The sequence below is a fragment of the Cinclus cinclus genome, chromosome Z (genome assembly GCF_963662255.1).
Source record: "Cinclus cinclus chromosome Z, bCinCin1.1, whole genome shotgun sequence".
NCBI classification, from domain to species: Eukaryota; Metazoa; Chordata; class Aves; order Passeriformes; family Cinclidae; genus Cinclus; species Cinclus cinclus.
In genome coordinates this window covers 82,606,426-82,631,094 of record NC_085084.1, presented here as the reverse complement: position 1 = coordinate 82,631,094, position 24,669 = coordinate 82,606,426, and the positions used below count along the sequence as shown (strand labels likewise).

The window sequence follows — 24,669 nt, the reverse complement described above, 5'->3', positions numbered from 1 at the left end:
CCTGTCTTGTTAATGGCCTGAGTGCCTTGAGAGAGCGAGCTCTGCAGTCCTGGGCAAAAATAAACACACTTGCAATCCAGAGATGGCAGATAGCTTTTTGGGAACAGTTAGTGCTGTGCTCCAGGAGGAGGGACTTCTGCAGATCTTTGGTCTTTCACCATCTTGTTTTTTTTTTCACCCCACAGCAGAGATGGCTGGGGGGCCTTACAGGTGTGAGGGAATACTGTGGAACCTTTCTGCTCTGATCTGCCCCACATCATGTGTTCTTCCAGCACAGCTTTTACAGCTCATGACTCTGCCCAGTGACTAGCCCCTGGTTACTACTTGATGTTGCTATTTGTTGATGTTTTACTTACATGTTGCTGTAGTTGGAAAGCCGTGAGCTCAGAGGTGTCTTAGTCCAAAACTGCACAGAGATTTATTTTTTCTAGTAATGCAAGATAAATGGTTCAAGGTTCTGGTTTCTGCCCTCTTGCTGCTGTGATGGTAACTTCCTCATGGAAGCACCACGTGCCAAATGCATCCAGTGGAGTTAGAGTGAAGGTCACTGGATGAAGGTGTTGGAGGATGTGTCACGGGTCCTGAGTGGTGCCATGGACTGCCCTGGCCAAGGGGTGGGGCTGGGAAGCAGGGAGAAGGCGGGTGGATCAGAATCCCAGAATGGATTGGAAGGGACCTTAAAGATCAGGTATATCCACCTGCTGCCACGGACAGGACACCTGGTCCCAGGTTGCTCCAAGCCCCATCCAGCCTGGCCTTGGACACTGCCAGGGGTGGGGACCCACAGCTGCTCTGGGCAACCTTAGCCTCACCATCGATTTTGGGAAGGGTCTCTTCCCAATATCCCATCTATCCCTGCCCTCTTTCAGTGGGAAGACATGCCCCCTTGTTCTGTTACTCTGTGCCCATGTCCAAAGTCCCTCTCCAGTTCTCTTAGAGCCCGTTTAGGTACTTGATGTGGATTCATGGCAATGACTGGTTCCCTCTTGTTTCAGGAGGCTATCACTGCCTAAATCAGCCTCAGATTACAATAGAGCAGACTTTTTAAAGCAAGTTTAAAATGCCTTTTTTCACATTACTGGAGTGTTTTAGCTGTCCCTGTGTTCAAGCAGAGGCAGCAGTTGAGTGTGATTGAGGCATTTCATAGTGTTTGATCTCCACTTTCATATTTTCCGGGTGTTGCTCAGAGGTCCCTCACGGAGTGTGTTGCATCAGGCAATGGCCCCTAATAAACTGTGTGTGACACGGGATGTGTGTGTTGAAGGAGGGCTGTGTGCACTCAGGAGCAGTTGGGGGGCTCAGCCTGGAGAAAAGGAGGCTCGGGGGGACTTTATAGCTCTGCACATCTCCCTGACACGAGGGGACAGCTGAGGGGTCGGGTTCCCTGCTCCTAGAGAACAGAGACAGGACAGGCAACAGCCTGCAGCTGTGCCAGGATAGGTTCAGGTTGGATATTAGGAGAATTTCTTAACCTGCAGAGTTTTCCTGCCCTAGCACAGGCTTTCCCATTACAGTGGTGCAGTCCTCACCGTCGGATTACTAAATCCCGTGGACGTGTGGCACATTGGTTAAGGGTGGGCTTTGCAGTGCTCGGTGAATGGTTGGACTCGATGACTTTGGAGAGCTTTTGCAACCTGAGCAATTCTATAATTCCATGAAACCTTCCCAAAAATCTCCCTGAGGCTCCGAGCCGGGCGGGCAGGATACTGCAGGTGGGCACGGCAGTGCAGCCGCCGGCCGAGCTGCTCCCGCTCCGCTCCGTCTTTCCTTGGGGAAGCCGCGCTGTTCAGCGGGATCGGCCGTCACGGGTGGGTTTGTCTCGGGACGCGCTGATGCCGAACCTCCTTCCCCCGCCGGTACCACCCATCTCCCGCTGCACGTCCCGCTCCCCACCCGCGGGGATCCTGGGGCGGGAGCACACCCGTGCGTGGGAGGAGACTCCGCTGGGGCGGGCTGGGCCGGGAAGGGCAAGGAGCGGCGGAGCGCGGCGGCTGCAGCAGCAGGATGCGGGAGGCGCGGTTCAGGGACCACTTCTGGGTGAGTGGGAGCACGGCGGGACCGGGACAGCGGGGCAGAGCCAGCCGGAGCCGATGGGAGCACAGCTGGTGGTGGAGGGATCACTGCTCTCTGGTTAGAGTTGGCTCCAAAGCCAACGATCGTGGTATTAGGGTGACGTTGATGAACGTTCTGGGTCCATAAAACACTGGCAAAGGTTTCCTAGAGAAGCTGTGGCTGCCCCTGGATCCCTTAAAGTGTCCAAGGCCAGGTTGGACAGGGCTTGGAGCAACCCGGGGTGGTGGAATGAAATAGATTTTAAGGTTCCTTCCAACCAACCCATTCTTGGATTCTGTGGTCCACAGCAGGCGCTGCCCACCATGCATGTCTTGGGGGTTGTGTCTTTACAGCCTGCTCCATGCAGCCAAAATAATCCCAGCAAGTGGCTGCTGCCTTGCTGGAGGAGGTCAGTGCCAGTCTGAAGGGTTTGATATCATTAATTTGCCATTGGTGAACTACTTGGAAGCCCCATGGCGAAGAATGTTCTCTTGATGTGGGGAAAATCCTGGGTTAGGAGCAAGTCATTCTGTGTGGTGCTGCTGCCAGCTGTTGAACCATGGAGGAAAGCCCACACTTTGGGGAAAATCACAATTTATTGTTTTCAGTCTGAATTATGCTTTTATAAAAGGAGAAGTGCAGGAAACCCACATATCTGCTGCAAAGCTTCAGCTCTGTGGCTTCTCGGTTCCTCTTGTGGTGGACCTTCGTTCTAGGTATTGGCAACCAGGAAGTAAATTACCAAATTTGGTCTTTTGGGGCTGACAATCCTTATCTGTGAATGGTGCTTGGCGTTTCCCAGATATTGCCTGGAAGCAGCTCCCATCTTGTAGGATGTGGGAAAGAAGCACAGGAAGAGCTGGCACTAGGTTTGGGGCTCCTGAGTGTTGAGGAGTAATTGCAGAGCACCATCCTCACCCAGCATCATTAGTGAGTTAACTGGCATAGGGTTGTCAAATATGTAAATCCCATGCGGGTGTCAAACCTATTGTGGAGTATAAAGCAAACTTTGCGTCTGGCAGCTGCTTCCCAGCTATTTGTTGCACACAAGTTTTCCACAGTGCTCCCTTTGCTTTGCAGATGTGCAGAGGGGAGGTTTGGAGGGTGGTGGCAGCCCCCCCTGGGCTGGGGGAATAACTGTGGTGCCAGGAGGGCTGAGTCGACAGGGTTTGTGGTGGCCTCAGTGGCACATTGAATTGAAGAAGAGCTTCTCACCACAGGGCTGACTTTGGCTATTTCTGCCTAGCTTGTTCCTCTCCAGAAGTGGTGTGGTGCTTTTTGAAGGAGGATCCTGGAGGAAGGGGCTCAGTGGGAGAAAACACCAGGACAGGAATAACCTGCAGCTCTCAAGACAAGGAGGATCCAGGGTGTTGTGTGGGGTGCTCACCCCTGCTTGACCACTTTTACTGTGATCTGTTTCCTGAGTAATGCCTGGTTCTTGCTGAACCCCAAACCATGCGTGGTGCCAGGGCTTTTTCCTCAGTGTTGTAGTTTCTGAAGCCTGTGTGCTCCAAGCCCCCTGACCAAGGAAACGTGCCTGGGGCAGGCAGCTGGGGTGGAGGTTGGACAGGAACGTGATCAGTGTGACTCAGTGGAGAGACTGAGGCCCTTCTGCGGTGGCTGGGCCCATGGAAAAGGCAGGTACCACCCCAAGCAGCTGCTACACCATGTACTGGTGACTGTGCATCAGCTGTGAGGGCTGGGGAGGAGGGGGGAATAAGGATAGGAAGAAAAAAAAAAAAGATGAGATTTGTGGGGGGCTGCACATCCAGCTTCCACCTGCTGCTGAGTGCTGTGAGTAGGCACCCGCTTCCTCCTGCAATTTTCCTCTTAGATTGCTTTGCGTAAGGCAAAAATAGAAGGAGAAGTCTTTGCTGAAGCAAGTGATTTCTTAGACTTATAGAAGCATAGAGCAGTTTGGGTTGGGGAAGACCTTGCCAACAGGTCCACCACCCTGCTATGGTCAGGGACACCTTCCATGGGACCAAGTTACTCTGTGCCCTGTCCAGCCTGAGCTGGAACACTTCTAGGGATGGTGTAGACACAGCTTATGTGGGTAACCTGTGCCAGTGTTTTAAAACCCTCAGTCATAAACAATCCAAATAATTCCTTCCTTATATTTAATATGAATCTCCTGTCTTTTTGTTTAAAACCATCATTCTTTGTCCTATCACCAGACCTTGGTGAGGCACAACTTTTGTCTTCTCTAGGTTCTTCACCTGTCAGACAAGGTGAGACCAAAAGGGCCACTGCTGCATGATCCTGAGCAGATGGCAGATGCTTGCCACACATTGTTCTTCAGAGGTGATGCCGGCTCAGCTTCAGATTTGCTGGTCCAACAAAATGTCCATGTCTCTTTTTTCCCCTCCCAGGTTAACTCATCCCACTCTACCTATAGAATCCCTAAATACTGGGAAAATGTGTGTTACTCTGGTGGGAGCAAATTTCTCAGTGGTTAGGACAACCTGATGAGGAGGAAGAGACTTTGGGAGCACTCCAGGGGAGGCATGCTCCAACTGATGGAACAAAGTGTAAAAAATGTGCTAATTCTCAAAACCTAGGCCAGTTTTGGTATTGTTCTTCCAGCTTTCAAATGTGATCAGTTGTGAGTGATGACCCCCAGATTTCTCTGTGGGGATAGGATGGTAAGGGTGAGGGTGGTGATGCCCTGGGACAGGGTGCCCAGAGCAGCTGGATCCCCTGGATCCCTGGGAGTGTCCAAGGCCAGGCTGGATGGGGCTGCCAGGCTTCTGCCCTGGCTCCTGTTCCCTGCTGGAGCTGGTGGTGTGATATTCCTGATGTGCTCTGTCAGGAAAACAGGGCCACTTGGCTCTCTACACTGGAGTTTGCTCATGCTCTCAGGTCTCAATAAAAGATGATGAATTTTCTTAAATAAAAATGTTTGCTCTCTGGCACCCCTCTGCACCTCCTGCTTGCTCAGAGACTGAAGTCCAGACATGCCTGAAGCTGAACATTTTTTTGCCCTGCATGCTCCAACTCCCACGTCACTCAGTCCCACAGACTGTGCATCCTGCCTGCCTGTGCAAAAACAAAAATACCCCAAAGCCTGAGTTTGTTTGCCCTTGCCCTGCCTGTACTGATTGCCATGAGTTGAGCAAGCCTGACATTTTGTTTTCATTTGTTATTGCAATCTGCTCTTCTTTCACTGTGTGAGGTTTTTTCTTTCACTTTGTTGCACTTTCTTAGCACATGTCTTGTTCGCCACAAGCCTGTTCTTGCACATGTTCCAGGTAACCCAACAGCCTTGTATCTCATCAGCGCACTTTGGTGCAGTAAAACCATATGGCAAAAGTAGAAATGACAATAATGCTAAGAACCACTCTAATTCTGATCTGTGGACCAACAGGTTGCAACTTGGAGAGTGGAATCTTGGTCATTTTGCCTTCAGTGAGGCAATGCTCTGCTCCCTGCAGTGTGTTTAGCTGTGGGGGATGCAGCTCCGGGTTCCTGAGTTTATTCCCTGGCTGCTGACTGATCGTGGTTGTTTCACTTCCCCTTTCCCCTGCTGGTCCTTCTCTAAATGGGGACTGGCTTGGTGGAACTTAGCAGCAGCATTGTGAAATCCCCAGGTCATTGTTTCAAAGGAACAAGGTGGGATTTGTGAGGAGGAGAAGTCATTGCATCACGGCCGAATGGTCCATTGCTTTTGGTGTCTCTGGGACAAGCAGAGAAGGTGTTTGCCTATGGGAAGGAGACTTCAAATGGAAAATTACTAATCAAAAGAGCTGCTTTTTGCAGGATGCTGGTCCCAGGTGGGTGCATTGGCAGTGGAGGAAAATTTGCAGATTTTCCTCCCTGCAATGAGTTTTGTCTGTCCTGTTCTACCCTCCTGGATATGGAGTGGGGAGGAACCACAACCTCATGCAGCCTCTCCTCACCCGGGTCCCTGCACCAGCATCAGCACTGCTCTTTGTCTCAGGAGCTTCTGCAAGACACTGAGTGATTTTGAGGCTGCAGTGACTGTGAGCAAGGACAACACAGCCAGCTACAGTGGCACAGTGTTTTCCACTGCTAAAATCGTCACAGTCTTCTGGTGCGTTTCTCTAACAGCACAGGGCTGAGGAAACTTAACAGCTTGGAATAAATATAGATCTTTAAAGAGATGGTCTATGAACAACTGCAGTGCCTCAAGCCTTTTGGTTTGGGAAGGTTGGGGCAGACTGGAGGGCAGGAAGGCTCTGCAGAGGGATCTGCCCAGGCTGGATCCATGGGCTGAGGGCAGTGGTGTGAGGGGTAAAAAGGGGAGGTGCCAGATCTTGCCCTTGGGTCTCACCAACCCCTGCAGCTCCAGCTGGGGCAGAGGGGCTGGAAGGGAAAGGCCCTGGGGGTGCTGGGGACAGTGGATGGACAGGAGCCCAGGGTGCCCAGGTGGGCAAGAGGCCAGTGGCCCCTGGGCTGTCCCAGGCAGGGTGTGACACAGCCCCAGGGCAGTGCCCGTCCCCTGTGCTGGCACTGCTGGGACACCTCCAGTGCTGGGGACAGCTCTGGGACCCTCAGGACAAGAGAGACAGCGAGGGGCTGGAGCGTGTCCAGGGAAGGGAACGGAGCTGGGGAAGGGGCTGGAGCCCCAGGAGAGGCTGAGGGAGCTGGGAAAGGGGCTGAGCCTGGAGAAAAGGAGGATCAGGGGGGACCTTGTGGCTCTGCACAACTCCCTGACAGGAGGGGACAGCTGGGGGGGATTTGGGATTTTATCTCGGGGACCAGGGACAGGAGGAGAGGGAACGGCCTCAGGCTGTGTCAAGTGATGTTTGGATTGGATAGTAGGGAAAATTTTTTCATGGAAAAGGTTATTAGTCCTTGAAATAGGCTGCCCAGGGCAGTGTTGGAGTCCTCATCCCCAGATGGAATTAAAAGCCATGTTGATGTGGCACTTGGAGAGGTGGGTTAGTGGGCAATGCTGGGGAATGGTTTGACTTAATGGTCTTAGAGGGTTTTTCTAGTTTCTTTAAACATTTAAACATTTCTTTAAACGTGTCTATGTTTCTGTATTTCTCTAATGCCATTTGCTTCACAGGGTGTGTCTGCAGGGGTTTTCCATGTTGAAGTGGGGTAGAAGATGGAAGCGTCAAGCTCAGCAGCTTGTTGTGACTCAGACAGGATCATGATGTGCTCTCACATCCCCAGCAAACCATTTTAGCCCATCTTTTGGCTGATGGGCTCAGAACAAAACATCACAAGCAGCGCACAAATTCCTTCTCCTTATTGAGTCTGTTGGGTGCAAATCCAGGCAGCAGATCAGGAATTGGTGGTGGGGGACTGCATGTCTTGCCAGCTTGGGAAACATCAGGTGCTGCTTTGTCACCTTGAAATCATCTGTTTGCAGTTTCCATGGGCTGTCCTCTAAATAGCATGTGGCCTCAGAGCTAGGCCCAGCAGGGAGGACCAAGACACATGTGCTGGAGAGTGGCAGGAGAGATCCTCATGCTCTGTTTGGGCAGGGCTTGGTGCAACTCCCCATCCTTCATGCTTGCCTTTGGGTTAGTTTATTATGGTTTTAAATCTTCTCTGTGCCTGTGGCTCTGTGCTTGCTGTGTTGCACTTCCTCTTCCACTGCTGTTGCCAGCCCTGCCTTTGCAGTCACAAAATCCCAGAGAGGTTTGGGTTGAAAAGGACCCTCAACACCATCCAATTCTACCCCCTGCCATGGGCAGGGACACCTTCCACTATCCCAGGTCACTCTGAGCCCTGCCCAGCCTGTCCTTGGACACTGCCAGGGATCCAGGGACAGCCACAGCTGCTCTGGGCACCCTGTGCCAGGGCCTGGCCACCCTCCCAGCCAGCAATTCCCAATTCCCAATATCCCATCCATCCCTGCCCTCTGGCAGTGGAAGCCATTGCCCGTGTCCTGTCCCTGCATGCCTTGTCCCCAGTCCCTGTCCAGCTCTCCTGGATCTCCTGTGGACACTGCACAGGGCTCTGAGCTCTCCCTGGAGCCTTCTCTTGTGCAGCTGAACACCCCCAGTCAGGCTGGTCCTTTTGACTTTTTCTATGTCAAACCTGCCCAGAAGGTTTCTGCAAAGGCTGATTGAACACTATACAACCCTGCCCAGCTCCATCTGGACCTGGAGCTCCTCCCATGGAAAACTCACATGGAGGAATTTAAAAGCCATATAAATATGGCACTTGGGGATGTGGGAAGGTGACTGGCTTGGCAGTGCTAGGGAACATTTAAACTCGATGAACTCAGAGGGCTTTTCCAACTTAAGCAATGGTGTGATTCTGTGTTTCAGGTAACCCTTGCACCCTGAGGTCTGGTCCAGCCTTGGGTGCTCAGGAAACTCACACCAGCTGGAATGAAATCCTTCTACTGCAGGAGGAAGAGTGATAAAACAAGGAGCTTAGTGCACATTATTGGTGGATACTCCCAGTTTTCCCCTGAACCCTTCTGCCTGGCAGAGAGAACCCAGGAGTGCCAGGCAGCAGAGCAGGATGCAGGAGCCTCTGGGTGCCCCTGGATGTGCAGTGGTGGGGCTCTGACCCTCCCTCCTGCCTGGGCTTGCAACGACCAGCAGCTGTGCTTTACATCCATTTTGTTTCCTTTGAAAGTGGGATAGGAATTCTAGTTAGGCTGTTCCTGTGTTTTGCAAGTGTAATGAAGCCTGACTCCAGTGCAGTGTTTCCTTTCCACAGACCCGACTGGTGAAGATGTGAACTGAGAGCTGATTCTGGGTTTATCAGTACTAACCTCATTTTGGAGAGACATTTGTACTTTTTGAAGGAAGTTTGGTTTCTTCGTAGGTCCTGATCCATCTTCCTGTCTCCCCATGCAAATCTGACATACCTTTGGGTTTTCTGCCAGTCTCCCTCCACCATATTCCCCCTTTACTTCTTGCTTTCTGGTCACTGACAGTCAATGACTTAAACAGGGAATTCCACAGGATTAAATTCTTCCTTCTTCACAAAGACCAGCCCTGTTCCTCTCCCTTTATTGCATCAGGAACAAACTCTTGAGAAATCCCCTTTTCTGCTGGCCTCACTTCTGTGCCAGATCTCTGCATACTCTTATCCAATTTGAACCATTTCCTGAATCTCTCCATCCTGCCACCATCCTTTTCAGATTTCCTGATAACCTTTTGTGGCTTTTGTTTCCTGTTGCTGAGCTTCATACCTGCTCCTAGTATTTCTTCCTTTTTCTGGAGCCTTGCATAGAAATGGGGGAAAATAAGGTAGACTAAGTAAGCCTAAATCAGCCTACATCATTGCTGCATCTTTTTTATTATTCCTTTTCCCTTCTCCCTCCTTCTTCTCCCTCCTTCTTCTCCCTCCTTCTTCTCCCTCCTCCTCCTCCTCCTTTTCCTTTCTTCTTTTTTTCTTTTTCTTCATACATCAGTGCAATATATGTTTTTAAGGAATAATTTGGTAGAAAATACTGACCTTTCAGAAGTCTATGGCAAGTGTGAGTGGCATAGATGTACCTTGTCTCAAATTGCCACCATTGTTCTCATTCTGGAGTCTCTCCCACACCTTAAACAAAAGATGTTATTTCATAAAGAGGCCCTTGCACACTTGCTCTCACTGAGCCATGGCCTGTGCAAATGCCTCAGGAGGTGGGAATGGCCAAGGATTGCACTGGCAAGGACATGACCCCTGTTCCTGTGTTTTTCAGAGCACAGATCTGACCAGCACAGTTGGCTACGACAGCATCATTCAGCATCTGAATGATGGCAGGAAGAATTGCAAAGAGTTTGAGGACTTCCTGAAGGAAAGGTAGGGAGCTTTGTGCCTCTGACAGTGGGTTGGGTTGAGCCTGGAAGTGGTGCTGTGGCACTGCTCCTTCTCCTGGTATTCCCAGTTTGATTTCTGCTGTGTTTAACTGATGTTAAAATGCTGTCCCATTGAGTTCACCTTGCTGCTTACCTTGTAGAAGATAATGTTGGAAGATCTTGGCCTAGGTGAACTATGGCTTTATCCTGTCTTTGTCTCTGTATGTTATGAACACTCCACAGATTCAGTGTTAAAAAGTGGTAGGGTTAGGCACTGCCATTATTAATCAGAGGAGATGACCTAAGCAGAGGTTCTGTGGCTGCAAAAACAGCTGCAATGATTTGGCCATGTATTTTTGCCTTTAAGGTTTTGCCACCTGGTTAGCAGTGGCTAAATATGAAGAGCATTGTAGAACATGCACATTGTAGAACATGTACACTGAATTAATGTCATTTTGGTAATGACAGCTGGAGAAAACCAACCTCTGACTGCACAGCTTGATACAGAGCATCCTGGAACAAACAAAATGGGGATGAACAGGAGGAGAGCTGCACTTAAAAGTGTCTAATGCATCTACATCTGTGCAGGCTGTAATCCCAAGTTCCAGAAAAATCTGGGCCTTCTACATGAGGAAGTGGACACTGAGAACCGAGTCTCACTCATCTGTGACTGTGCAGGGAGTGCAAAAGCCTCCTCTACACCCTGTGCCCTCTTTGGTCTCAAAGGAGATGTAGGTTGCCACTGAAGTGTCTAGCCAGGAGGAAATCAGAAGCTGGACCTGGATTGGCCACTCTCTGGACTTGGCCCATTTGTCCAGCACAGCTGTTACACAGTTCCAGCTGTGGAGAATGTTCCTGCTGGATGTTTTGTCTCAAACAAAGTTAATGGGAATCATGTTAGATAGGAAAAAGGAGTCAGTCTATAATATGTATTTTTTTCAATTTCCCTATTAGCTTCTGAAGTTTTTAGAGTTAAGGTAGGTGAACTTCATTGCCAAACTCCAGAAATCAACCACAGAGGGGTCTCCACCTGTGTTAGTAGTTAAGGCATTTTAGAAATTTGTTTTGTTTTTTCTAAAGATTTGTTTTATCCAGTAGATTTTCTAATGGCCACCTCTAGCAGTACTTGTTCCTTTCCACAAACAGCTAGGGTTGCCCAGATGGAGAGAACTACATTTGACCAAGCAAGTCCAGCCCTGATTGTCTGTAGTGATTTCAAAGTAGCTGCAGAGAATTTTGCAACACATGGGCTCTCTTTTCCTCCTTCCTTTCTTCCAAGAGGGGGAGATAATATGGTCTCTCAAAGGTGTAATTTAGGTCACCTCACAAGATTTGGTCTCTTCTTCAGGTGCTCTCCCTAAGGATTAGTGCCAGGTACAGAGGGTATTTATTGCCACAGATTGATGGAGGGCAGGATTAGATGGGATATTGGGGAGGAATTCTTGGCTGTGAGGGTGGTGGGACCCTCTGGCACAGGATGCCCAGAGAAGCTGTGGCTCCCCCATCCTGGAAGTGTCCAAGGCCAGGTTGGAGCACCCTGGGACAGTGGAAGGTGTCCCTGCCTATGGCAGGGGGTAAAACTGGATGAGCTTTCAGGTCCCTTCCAACCCAAACCAATCAGATGATTTCTCTCTTTCCTCAACAGAGCAATTATAGAAGAAAAATATGGCAAGGAGCTCATTAACTTGTCAAAGAAGAAGCCCTGTGGGCAGACAGAGCTGAAGTAAGTTTACTGTTGCTTTTATGGGTGTCCCTGAAGCAGTGAAGGAGGTAGAGAAGGAAGGAGGCTGCGAGACAAAACAGAATTGAAATCTGAAACGTTTCTGAGATGTTCAGAAGATGAGCTGAAATTGTTCTCATGGATGAGCAGTGCCCAGTTGGGTTCTAATTTGCTTTGAGTTGGAGCCCACCAAGTTCCCCTTAGCCACAGATTAACCAGACCACAGGAGATGATAGGTCAGCAGAAGGCTGATGATCATGAGACCTTGGGTTGCCTCTGGACAGGTTTTATAGCCAGAGGGAAGTGCACGTACTTCCTTGACTCAAACCATGCCAATCTTTAGAGCCCAGCATGCTGTGGCCACCACAGTTTGCCCCATTTCCCAAGTGACCTCAGTGCCTTATTTTTCTATATTTTATACATGTCCTGGTAATCTACTTAAAATTTTGTATTGAGGTGTCACTGAAAATGTTTCTGACATCTTTACTGTGCAGTATTAATAGGGAGAAAAGCTCCCTGGTTTTTCAACCACCAGCAAACTCACCATGTTGAAATTGTTCATCTGTTCCAAATGATGGTTTTAGGAGGTTGCCGGAAACATTTGTCATGAAACTTCGAATTTTTAATAGCATGCAGTGTTCAGAAAGATGTAAGATAGGTGTCAAACCAAGTGAACTGTGTTACACCTGTTGAGAGGGGAAAAAGCTGGAGGTACTAAGTGGATAAATAAATGTGCTTTGAGATACTTTGGCCATTGTTCAGTGAGCTCTGTTTTGGAAGAGGTGCTCTGTTGATGCCTGTGCCTGACTGTGCTTTCCACTCTTTTTTAATGCCATGCCTGTATTTTTCAGCACGCTGAAGAGATCCCTCGATGTTTTCAAGCAACGTGAGTAATACTTTGTGTTTGCCAGGACACTTGGCAGCACTAAAGCCTGAAAGCAACTGCTTGGGAAGAAAATAGCAGAGAAATCTCTAAAGCTGTGCAGTGCTGAGGCCAGGCATAGGCTGTACTGCTGGCCAGGTTCAACCCAATGTGTGGGGTTTGGGACAAAGAGCCAGGACGTGTGTGGGTTAGGAGACCCACAGGGCATCATTCTGGGATATCTTGGGCTTTCAGGTCTGGCTGCAGCTCAGAAGTCATGTTTATGTTGGATATAGGAAGCTAAGCATGGGAAGCTTATCTGGAGTTTGTTGGACAGGCTTGTCCTCTTCACAAACACACTGTAACTCAGACATTGAACCTGGGGACAGCTCTGGGACCCTCAGGACAAGAGAGACAGCGAGGGGCTGGAGCGTGTCCAGGGAAGGGAACGGAGCTGGGGAAGGGGCTGAGACTGGAGAAAAGGAGGATCAGGGGGGACCTTGTGGCTCTGCACAACTCCCTGACAGGAGGGGACAGCCGGGGGGGATTTGGGATCTTATCCCAGGGACCAGGGACAGGAGGAGAGGGAACGGCCTCAGGCTGGGCCAGGGGAGGTTTAGATTGATATTGGGAAAATTTTCTCCATGGAAAGGGTTGTCCATCCCTGGCACAGCTGCCCAGGGCAGTGTTGGAATTCTCATCCCTGGATGGATTTAAAAGCCATGTGGATGTGGCACTTGGGGACATGGTTTAGTGCTGGCCTTGGCAGTGCTGGTTGAACCTGAGGATCTTAAGAGGGCTTTTCCAACCTAAATGTTTGTGTGATTCTAACTGGAGCATGTAAAACGTGGTGGCTTGGCCACTGTACATTGCCACATGTCACATCCTGCCATGGTACCATCAGACAGCACCTTGAGGGTGAACACTCTGCTATCCTATGCCCAGTCCATCCCATGCCCAATCCAGGTTTCTTTGCTGCCCCTGTGGACCTCCCTAACATGACTCTGCCCTCACCATCGCTGACAATTCACAGATGTGGGTTTGCAGCAGTTTTGGGGGTTGAATCAGGAGCTGCCATTTGGCTCTGCTCCCTTGGTGGACTTGCTGGGGTGGTGTTTCACAGTGTGGCCTCTTCCCTTCAGCAAGAGGAGCCTGAGATGGTTTTAGCCTTCCTTTTTCTGTGCTCCAAGTTGTTGCCTGCTGGCCTGGAGCAATGCAGTGTGTTGAAACATGCCTAGATTTACCTGCATGAGGGGGAGAGTTTTCTCAAACTGGGGAGCAGGTCCCAGCAGGACTGATCCTTACATTGATGAGCACTGCTAGGAGGCTGCTTCAAACAAGCTGGAACTTTTTCACGTTTCTGAAAGGGGATGTGTGATGTGTTCTAAGCTGACTTGAGAAACAGTCTCTTTAGGAATATATATATATATATATATATATATATATATATATATATATATATATTAAAATACTGAATTTATTTTCTCTTTTCAGAGGTAGACAATGTGGGCCAAGGTCACATCCAGCTGGCACAAACCCTTCGGGAGGAAGCAAAGAAGATGGAGGACTTCAGGGAAAAGCAAAAGCTGCATCGGAAAAAGGTCAGGCACCGTGGGAAGACATGCCTTCCTGTCCCAGCAAGGGGCTGATCCCTCTGCTGTCCCATGCCATGTCCCAGCCCCTGCCACGTCCCCACTGCCTTGTGCTTCTGGGAAGTACTGAGCTCCTTCCTATGTGTTGTAACTGTGTTGGACTGTGTAGCAACCTCCAACTTCCTTCTTCTCACTTCCACGTCTTCATCGTGGGCTTTTTGGGGCCAGCCACAGCACTGGAATGTTATTAAAGCATTTGTTTATAGTGCTGTATGATCTCCATAGGGGATGGAGAACCCCTAAATGGCCAAGCCTTTTGACTTCTTCTGGCTTGAGATTCCTTTGTTTGAAAAACCAGGGAAAACTGCTAGAACCAGTTTGGAGCTAGCAGAGGGAAGTGAGCTTCCCAGTTTTGCCAGAGTCTGTGGAGGTGATACAGGACTGTATATTGCTAGGATTTTGTTTGTAGACCTCCTTTGTTCAAGGTTTAGGCAGAAGCACAGAAGATGAGTTTTGTGAAGATGATTTGGGTGGGTGTAGGTCTTTAAACAAATCCCAGTGTGGTCTGTGGCTCTTCCTCTTCTAAGCCTCACAGTGTGTCCTGGAGCTTTGCTGGTCAGTGCTGTGCTGACCCCAGGTCTGTTGTCTTCACAGATAGAGCTGATAATGGAGGCGATTCACAAAAACAGGAATCTTCAGTACAAGAAGACCATGGAGGTAAAGCAAATGTGCTGCTGTTTCTTGCCATGTGGGTTAATGCTGCTCACACACACACAGCACTGGGGCTTAAAATGAGAGGGGTTTCCTTCTCTGCTGTGACTCCTGAGGCTGTGTCTGTGTGAGTGGTGTGCAGGGTATGCTAATAAACAGTGAAGAGCATGCCAAAGACACGGCCAGTGGTAGCCTTACAGGGTTGGATAGAAATGGTTTAGAATCAGATAATTACTCAGGTTGGAGAAGACCTCTAAGATGCTTGAGTCCAACCATTTGTCCAGCACTGCCAAGCCCACCACTAATCCATGTCCCCAAGTGCCACCTGTTTTGAACACTTTCATGGATGGTGACTGCACCACTGCCCTGGGCAGCTTGTTCCAGGGCGTGAAAACCCTTTCTGTGAAGAAGTTTTTCTGAATATCTACTCTAAACCTCCTCTGATGCAACTTGAGGCCACTTCCTCTCCTCCTGTCCCTGTTCCCTGGGAGCAGAGCCCAACCCCCCCGGCTGTCCCCTCCTGTCAGGGAGTTGTGCAGAGCCACAAGGTCCCCACTGATCCTCCTTTTCTCCAGGCTCAGCCCCTTTCCCAGCTCTTCCTCATCAGACTTGTGCTCCTGCCCATTCCCCAGCCCTTCTCTGGACATGCCCATGGCTTTGTTTGCTAGGAGCTTTTCACCCCAATCCAAGAGCAGCCTGCCTTGCAAGGGTTTTCCCAAGCTGCAGGGCACCTTTTGCGCCATTCCCTGCTCTGCAGGCAGCCTGTTCCTTGCAGGCTGAGTTTTCCAAGGCGTCCCCTTGAGGTGTGTCTGTACCTGGCTCTGAGGGATGCCTGTGTCTGGTGTCTGTCCTAGGTGAAGCGTCTGTACGAGCAGCGCTGTCGGGACAAGGATGAGGCAGAGCAGGCTGTGCACCGCAACGCCAGCCTGGTCACACAGAAGCAGCAGGAGAAGGTATGGCCAAGTGGGTGGCTGTTGGAACCCTGAAGCCTGGGAGTTTTGAGATTTCTGTGCTTCCTGGCACTGACCCCCAGGGGAACACTGTTTTTGACTTGAGGCCTTGGAGAAGGCCTCCAGAATTTGAGTGGTTGGGGTTGGAATCACTGGTGTGTAGTTTGAATGGAAGTGTGTAATACCACATGGTGAAGGGTTTGGAATTTGGGTTTTAGAATATAGTAGTAGGTATGGGACAAGATGGAGGTTCTGGGGTGTTGGCTCTTCTTCCTTCTTGTACCTTCTTCTTATTGGTTTTAGGTAGTAGATTTTGGTTGGATAGAAAGTACTGCACTGCGGGTCACAGGTGTTTGGTTATTGGGTCAGAAATATAAATAATACAGATACTAGCTTTTAGTTGCATAGTTAAAAGACCTTGTAACAAGCAAGATACAGCTCCATTTTGTCATTTTTAGCTTGTTGGCTAGAAGTGCTGTAGCACTCATCGTATTATAGGTAAGAATTAATAAACAGCTGGGTCCAAACACAAAAATCCTGTCTCTCATGCTTCAATCCTGATTCTGACTGAAGGTAGAAGAAAAAAATAATACCACCACTAATAGGTGGTCATGGCATCGGGGGAAAAAGGGATGTCTTTTCTTGCAGCTCTCATTCCCCACTGCTCTTCTCTGTGTTTTGGGGTGAGATGGGGTGGCTGGTGATGTTCCCCAGTGGGGCTGCAGAGCCATTGGTGATGCACCCAGCCTCTTCCCCACCTTCCTTGTCTCTCCCGTTTTTGGCAGCTGTTCTTGAAGCTGGCTCAGACAAAATCAGCACTGGAGGACACTGGTGAGTGTGGAAATGCCATGTTGGGAGGGCAAAGGGAGTGTTTCCAGGGACAGAGGATTGTTTAGCCTTGGAGTGCCTCATAGGTGAGCTCCAGCTCTTGGGTCAGGCATGACTCCTTGGAATTACACACCCAAGATAGTGGCAGTGAGCAGCTTCCCTGGAAAAGCCTGGATGGCCCCACGAAAGCCATGTCCTTCTCCTTTATCCCTGATCTTCCAGCCTGTTCAACCTTTCTACCAGCCCTAGAATTACCTTTTAGTGAAGGCATTTTTAAAATGAATGTTAATCATGGAATCACAGAATCATAACATGATTTGGGTTGGAAGGGACCTTGAATTTCATCTCATTCTAACCCCATTGCCATGAGCAGACACACCTTCAGCCAAAATATGATTTGTCTTGCAGACAGGAATTACCAGCAGAGTGTGACCACAATGGAGAAGATCCGGGAAGAGTGGCAGAATGAGCACATCAAAGCTTGTGAGGTAAATGCCCCTAAACACCTCCACATGGCAGCATGGTCCTCTGGGTTTGCAGTCCTGCAGGGCTCAGAGACAGTGCAGATTTTGCTGTCTCTGCATTCCCCTGACAGTGAATGTGTTACAGCTAACCCTGTGTGTGTGTCTCAAGCATGGCTTCTGGATTCAAGGCCCCACTGCTTCAAGGTTTCTGCTCTTATTTTATTATTATTATTTTCCACCACCTTCTAAAATTGACAGAGTCAAGGTAGTGACATTTTTGCCCACAACCTGCTTGCATGTGTGGCATGGCTGTCATCTTGAATAGCTGTGAGCTATTAGTTCTGGATACTCAGTAACTCCAGGCCAGTGTGTCCTGGAGCCTCAACAACACCTAGAAGACTCTCTGAAAGTCTGGAAGACTTCACGTGACTTTTCAGCAGAGGCTGGTGGTGGCTGGAGGTGCTGGTGAAGCCATCTCCACATGCACACTGTGCCAAGAGCTCTTCACTTGGTGTCTCAAAGACCATGCAGTAGTGTGGGAACCCCTGTGAGTGGGTGTATCAGCCTGAAGCGGAGTGTATCACGGGGGAATGGTCCAGCAGGAATTTCCAGCACATGCTGGGGAATTCCAGGCTGGTGGCAAGAGGGCTGAGCAGCTGCTCTGCTGCTGGCCTGTAATCTGTGACTGGGGGATGGACAGGCTCTGCAAAGACAGATTTTATCCCAGATCTGCTTCAGGCTTGCAAGCAGCTTTCCCATTCCCAGCTGTGCTGATCCCTTCCAAGTTACCTCTCTTGAGGATGCTATTCTCCTTTTCCCTTTTGAATGGGAATTTGCTGTCTGTTTTCTGGTGTGCATGGCTGTCTCTGTGCTGGTGTGATTTTGGTGTCTTCTCTGGAGGCCTCCAGGATGTAGACACAGTTTAGTGGTGGCTTGGCAGTGCTGCATTAGTGGTTGGATTCAATGTTCTTATACAGCTTTTCCAGCCCTGATGATTCTGTGGTGGGGAGTGGAAGGCAGCAGTTTCACTTTTGCAGATGGGGAAGTTTTCCTCTCCATGTGTTGCAAAGGTCGTAAATGGTAACAGGTATGGATGTTCATGGAAATGTGTAAAAGCATGTGAAATTGAGATGTACCAGATAGTGGATTTCAAAAGGGTTTAAACCTGCTTGGAAAAGGGCTGGACAGGAAAGAGCAAGAAGACCAATCAGTCAGTACACCTCTGTTTGCATACATCTCCAGTGCTTTATTTTTTTTTTTATTGTTCTGTATCTGGAACATGGAAGTGTTAAAAAAACACGTACATGCGGCACTTGGGGAAATGTGTTAGTGGTGGCCTTGGCAGTGCAGGAGTAATGGTGGGATTTGATGATCTTAGAGGGCTCTTCTAACCTAAATGATTCTGTGTTTTAAGGGTACCTGTGTAAGGAAAGTGGGTTGGGACCACAGGAGCACAGGGTACCTTGGGAACCTGTACTGCCTTTAGGAAGCTGGCTTGGTCCTCCCAAAGGTAGAAATGTGCTGGGTGGTCCCCTCCACATTAGTCTTGCAGATTTTCCAAGCTCAGTACTCACCTTTGAATTATCTGGTTGCAAAGAGGGATTATTTCTCCTCAGGACAAGCCAGAGGACTCACATCTTCCTTGTTTCCTGCAGAAGAGCAACACCAACTACTTCTGGCAGTTAGCTGTGTTGTGGCATGTGGGGATGAGAAGCAATCAGGACAATAGAGATTTGCCCTTGTGTTAAAGATGTTATGGACAGTTTTGTCTGTGTTGTTTCAGTTCTTTGAGACGCAGGAGTGTGAGAGGATCAGCTATTTCCGTAATGCCCTCTGGCTCCATGTCAACCAGCTCTCCCTGGGTTGTGTCCAGAATGATGAGGTAACTCAACTGAAAAGCTTCATTTTTCTGCATACAAAGCAAAGCACAATTTGTTTTCCTGGGCATAAACTGTGTTATATCCAAGTTGGGCTGTGGCCCTTGATTAACCACAGACATGAGTGGGTAAGCAGAAGGACTCGCCAAAATTCTTGCAAATTAGGCTTCCTCTGGGATTTCCACATTTTTTGAGGGTGGCAAGGCCCTGGCACAGGCTGCCCAGAGAAACTGTGGTTGCCCCATCCCTGGAAATGTCCAAGACTGGGTTGAACAGGGCTTGGAGCAAGTGGAAGGTGTCCCTGCCCATGGCAGGGGGTGGATTGGGATGAGCTGTAAAGTTCCTTCCTAACCCAAACCATTCTGGGATTCTGTGATTCCCCTGACACTGAAGCTTATACGAGTACTGGCCTTTCACCTTGTGCGTGGTAGGTAATTGGGAAAAAGCCTTGTATTTTGACCTGATGTATACAAATGTACTTTATTTCCCTTTTGCAGAAGTATGAGGAAATCCGCAAGAGTTTAGAAATGTGCAGCATTGAGAAGGATGTTGATTTTTTCGTAAATTTACGCAAAACTGGAAGTTTGGCTCCGGGTAAGAGCTTAGTAGAATCTTAGAAAGTAGTGCTGACTGCTCTGTACTCCTCATGAAGCTGGCTGCTCTGGTCAGCATCATTTTGTTTGTGCAGAAAATTTTGCATTTAATTCACAGCCATGCAGCACTAATTTCTGCCACTTTTGACAGCCCCTGGAGATCATAGTCCTGTTTTTTAGTTTCCTGATCAGGAATTTTCTCAGAGAGGGGAAACACTTTGCAGCTGAATGTTGGTTTAGCAAGTATTTTATGTCTGTAAGAGGCTTGTACTTTACTACTGTCAACTTTTAGCTCCTGTTGTTTATGAAAACTACTATAATGCCCAGAGAAATGTGACTCCTGCAAGAAGTCCAGCTCCTGTACCTATATCAAGGTAAGGTGTATAACATGTACAGCTGTAACTGTTATTGCAAATGATGCTTGCTCCCCCAAAATAGGCATATTTTCTTCCTTTCAGTCTGTTGGAAGCTTGACTTAAGGGTATTACAGGAAGATACTTGCTTGCATGGCTATTGGTGTGATCTGTCTGTCTAAGGAAAGTTAGAAGCATTTGTGGGTGGAGGCAGGAGCTGCAGAGCTTGATTCACTCTTGTGGGACAGAAGCTGGGCAGGGAGGACACGGTGAAGAGTTTTTCTGTCAGGGACAAGATGATGACTGCGGCTGAGACTCATGCTAAGGATGAATTGCCACTTTGGCTGCCACACTGAGAGAGGAGTCATGTCAAATTGTGGCTTCCTGATGTCTCACTCTGGGCAGAGGCATGTACAAAGACATGCCTTGAGACTTACTTGGGAATTTTTCCCCAAGTCAGTGCTTTCTGGTTATTTTTTTCCTCTCCCACACTGTGTCAGGTTCAACTCCTTTGTTTGCCAAATGGGCTGTGGGAGGTGAACCCACCATGACTTACCTTGTCAGGTCTCCATAAAACCCAGTCTGGCCAAGCCTCTTGCCCTTCCACCAGTTCTTGGGGGGACAGCTGGAGGGTGGAGAACCAGGGCAAAGGTTAAGGAGTTCCTTAGCCACACAGATCCTCAGCTCTGTGTTTCCTTCTGTGCAGGAGGGGACCCCTGCCCACCCCCACCAGTGCACCAGGTGAGTTACTGCTTCATGGGCTTTCTGGCCACACAGTGAACTACCACTTCAACCCTTGCCCAAAGTCCCTTCCCAGTTCTCTTGGACCCCCTTTAGGCACTGGAAGGAATTCTAAGGTCGCCTTGGAGCTTTCTCCAAGTGAACATCCCCAGCTCACCCAGTGTGGCTTGAGCCTCATTCACTCTTGCATCCCATCCCTTTAACATGGATGTGCAGTGTGTGGTGCTTCTGCTCTCTTTAAAGTGACATAATGAGCACTTCTTACGGGAAGCCTGAGGGGATTTTTTTTGGTGCTCTTTGTTTCAGGGGAGCCTGATTATGCCACAGTTGATGGCTACAGCTTGGTACATTTCTAGCAGTCACAGTAAGTACCCACTTCTGATGAACAAATGAGGCTTAAAAAGAAAGAGGGAGAGGAATTTTTTACCTGGGCAGATAGTAATATGACAAGGGGAAATGGTTTATACTAAAAGAGGTAGATTTAGATCACTTAGAAAGGAGAAATTCTTCCCTCTGAGGGTGCTGAGGCCCTGGCACAGGCTGCCCAGAAAAGCTGTGGCTGCCCCATCTCTGGAAGTGTTCCAGGCCAAGGTTGGACAGGGCTTGGAGCAACCTGGGATAGTGGAAGGTGCTCCTCTCCATGGCAGAGGGTTGGAATGAGATGGTGCTGACGATCCATTCCAACCCAAACCATTCTGAGATTCTGTGAGAAAGGATTTAATACGAGATGAAGCCAAGCAGAGGAGGGACAGTGGGGAGAAAGAAAGGCCATTGGTTAAGCAATGACATTCTGAGGTGACTGACTGGAAGTGACACTCCTATCAGCCCTCCCATCTCTTGTCTGAGCTGTAGCTGTGGTTTAGACACTGTTGATCCTGTTCTCTAGGTTTTCCAGAAGGCAGAAGACACTGTTGATCTGAACAGCATGGCAGAGATGGTATTTTCAGTTATTCCCAGACACATAGAGCTGAAGTGCTTCTGCTTTTCAAGAGAATATTTGAGGACTCCAATAATTATTTGTACATTCAGAAAGCGCTTGCTAAAAATCTATGCCTTTGATCATCAAACTCCTTGGATGGATCTCCACACTCAGAGGAAGAAAAGGAGACAGACACAGGGGTGATCCATGTTGGAAGAAGTTTTTGATTTGAAGCTCTTCTAAAGTATAGCCATCTAGAGAGTCTGGAGCCTCCCACTCTCTAGATAACTCAGAAGTTGTATGTGCTGAGAGGGGTGCTGCATGGTGCTTTGGGCATGCTGGCTTGTGCTCAGGGTATGTGCATCCCTCCCAGATCTCAGGTTTTGCCTGTTCCTAAGGGCTTTGGCCTGTTCCTAAAGTCTTTCATTAGTGGGGATTAAACTTGTCATTTAGGTAAAATTTTACTTGTATCTCTCTGAGTCTTACTTAGAGGGCACCAGCTGTTGCACCACTTACCTGGCTTAGCTGTAGCTGTGCTCCAAGCTTGAGTGCTGACACTGGAAGCTGATTTGCATCTACCCAGGGAGGAGCTGGGTCACATCCAACACGCTGAGAGGTCCCAGGAAGGATCTGAAGAAATTTATTCAACTCTTCCAACAACCTTTCCAGTGAGGGTCTTGTGAGCTTTTAGGTTTATCAGGTTGTCTCTCTTAAGATTTGGAGACCAGGCTGGATGGGCTTTGGAGCAACCTGGTCTAGTGGAAGGTGTCCCTGCCCATAGCAGGGAGTGGGAACTGATGCCTTTTTGGGACTATCTAAAAACAGAGGCCAGACAAAATTAAGGGGAATAAAAGGTTGTTTTATTTATTGAAAGGCTTTCAGGTACATTTGGGGCAGATGAAGCCCCCCAGGGGCTACACCCAGAATGGACAATGGCTCATGGGTTTTCATCTTTCTGCAAGTTTGGTCTGTTTGCATTCTGGAGGTTAATCTTCCAGTTACAGCTTCAGGTAATGAAGTCATTTACCCCAAGTTTGCTGCCCCACCCACTCAATTTTGTTTACATCTCTTGGAATCTGAGAGGGATAAGTGAGGTTGATTCCCATATTCCCTTGATTCCCTGCCTAGAGAGGAATTGTTTTGTCTGACCAAAATGGGAAAGCAGTAACTAACACTCTATATGGAATTTAGAGCTGTACACTAAAGAACTGCAGGATTACAAATATATGAAAATATAAAAGCTAAAATCCTAAGGCATCAGAACTAGGTGGTCTTTAAGGTCCCTCCCAGCCCAAACCATCCTGGATTCTCTGATTTGATTAACTTCTGTGATTCACTAAACTTTGGACTTGTTCTGACTTCGCACCACTGGAAACAAACTTATCTACTGCTGGAGCCAAAAAACTTGTTTTCTGACTACATCTCCTGAAAGTTCCTGCCCTTTTTGTTACCACATATATAGATATGATTATGGCTTTGATGCAGAAGCTTATGTGCCTCAGGGCTGCTGGTCTCTCTGATGTCCCTGTGTGCAGTGCTGCTTCACTGCTCCTTGCTGCCTTATGACACTGGATACAGGGACACAGGACATGGGGATAAACACACAATTCTACCTATCTAAACCTGGTGCCAGGTCACTAACCTGGAGCAACAGGATATGCTGTTTTTGCAATGTTTTTTTCAAGTTGAGTCTGCATGGCTTCAGCATGTGCCTCAGCCCACCAGTCAGTCCTTGGGGTTTTTACTGAATTTGCTTGTGTGGGGAAGATGATGCTGAGCTCTAACATCTGCCCTGCTGCCTCACAGTGAGCTGTGCAGAGTGTACATGCCAAGGAATCAGCTATCCTATTTATTTCTGAAAGACCAAGGATACAAATACTCTTCTGAAGGAGCCTGCTGTAGTTTTAATTCTATAAATGTATATTTTAAAAAAAAAATATTTGAGTCTCGTGTTCTGGATATGTGTTTTTTTTTAAAGTTGTCATGTTCACTTTCTGTCCGGGATTGGTTTGGGATCCATGCAAAGCATCCTAGTCTCTCCTGGATGGAAACCTACAAGATCACATCCTTGCTCAGTGTTTATTTCAGTTCTTGCTCAATACCAACACTGTAGTGGGAGAAAACACCCCAAAAGAGAATGGCATGAGAAGGCTTATGATTAGCCATGAGCTGTAGACCATGCAGGGCTGTTTGCCCTGGAAAAATGTCTGCTCTGCAAAAACTTGCATGGTTTCTTTTCTGAGACTTTTCCACTGTCTGAGCACAGTAGTTGCTGTTGGACTTTTCTGGATGTAGAGGTCCCCAGTGGGGCTAAAACTTGGGTTGCACATTTACTAGAAGTACAGAAGTAATCCTAAAATTGGGATGCTGGGGTTGGTTCCCCCTACACCCCTGTGCAGTTTATCTTTCCTACAAATACAAATGTACAGATACTACAAATTCCAGGTCACACTTGTAACATAAAGACTTTTCAAGCCCTAAGTGCAAGGTCCCACGGAGAGAACAGTGTCTGTTCAAGGCCCTTCAGTGGACTGTGATGTGTTCTGCAAAGTGTCACTGAGTTCTGGAGGGGGCTCATCCTCCTGGGCATCGGCAGAAGCAGGTCCTGCTCCCACTGGGTTTGTACCCTGCTCCAGCTGCAGCTCCCTGGGGATGGCTGGGTGCCAGGACAGCGATCTGAGGGACAGCAGCCCCTGGTCTGGGGCTGAGCCAGCATTCCTGCTGTGCTGAAGGTGTCTCAGGCCCTGGAAGTGACCTCACACTCCCCATCCTCGCTAGTGGGGGCTTGGCTTCTCATCCCACATTCCCTGTGGCAGAAGCTCGGGCTGGCCCTACAGACAGACTTTGAGTCCCTGTTGCAGTCTCTAGTTCACTATAGATTATCTGTGAGTCCCCCTCGGCAGTCTGCGGGTCCCTGCAGCTGTCCGTGTGTCCCCATGGAGGGTCTGTTTGCCCCTATGGATAGATAGGTCAGTCCCTGGGGATGGTCTGTATGTCCCTGTGGATGATCTCAGGGTCCCTGTAGTGGACCCTAGTTATCCATGGAGTGTCTGTCGGTCCCTGTGGACCATCTGTGGGTCTATGGCTGGTTCCTGCATTCCTACAGCAGACCCCACCTACTCGGGCATGGTCTGTGGGGTCCCCACAGAGGGTCTGTGTGCCCATGGACACTTGGTGCGTCCCTGTGGATGGTCTGTGTGTCCCCATGGATGGTCTGTCAGTTCCCACGTCTGCTGTGTGTGTCTCCGTGGATATTCTTGTGTGTCCACATGCAGTGTCTGTC

At 48.9% G+C, this 24,669-nt stretch overlaps 1 protein-coding gene across 1 annotated transcript; it reads left to right on the top strand.

Moving 5' to 3' along the window:
- Positions 1–2,004: 2,004 nt before the first annotated feature.
- On the top strand, positions 2,005–23,266 carry PSTPIP2 (proline-serine-threonine phosphatase interacting protein 2). The gene is made up of 15 exons (XM_062512893.1): positions 2,005–2,037; positions 9,680–9,780; positions 11,422–11,499; positions 12,348–12,382; positions 13,853–13,959; positions 14,605–14,667; positions 15,516–15,614; positions 16,397–16,442; positions 16,848–16,927; positions 18,687–18,785; positions 19,278–19,374; positions 19,666–19,747; positions 20,433–20,467; positions 20,774–20,831; positions 21,354–23,266. The coding sequence occupies exons 1-14, from the start codon at positions 2,005–2,007 to the stop codon at positions 20,821–20,823; spliced, it is 1,005 nt and encodes a 334-aa protein (XP_062368877.1). The 3' UTR covers positions 20,824–20,831; positions 21,354–23,266.
- The last annotated feature ends 1,403 nt before the right edge of the window (positions 23,267–24,669 follow it).

What these genes read in the sequence shown, in the direction of transcription:
- PSTPIP2 (XM_062512893.1), top strand. Translation starts at nt 2,005, where the DNA reads ATGCGGGAGGCGCGGTTCAGGGACCACTTCTGG. An exon ending in CACAGAAGCAGCAGGAGAAG is followed by an intron (nt 15,615 to 16,396) that starts GTATGGCCAAGT and finishes CGTTTTTGGCAG; the next exon opens with CTGTTCTTGAAGCTGGCTCA. An exon ending in GTTGTGTCCAGAATGATGAG is followed by an intron (nt 18,786 to 19,277) that starts GTAACTCAACTG and finishes TCCCTTTTGCAG; the next exon opens with AAGTATGAGGAAATCCGCAA.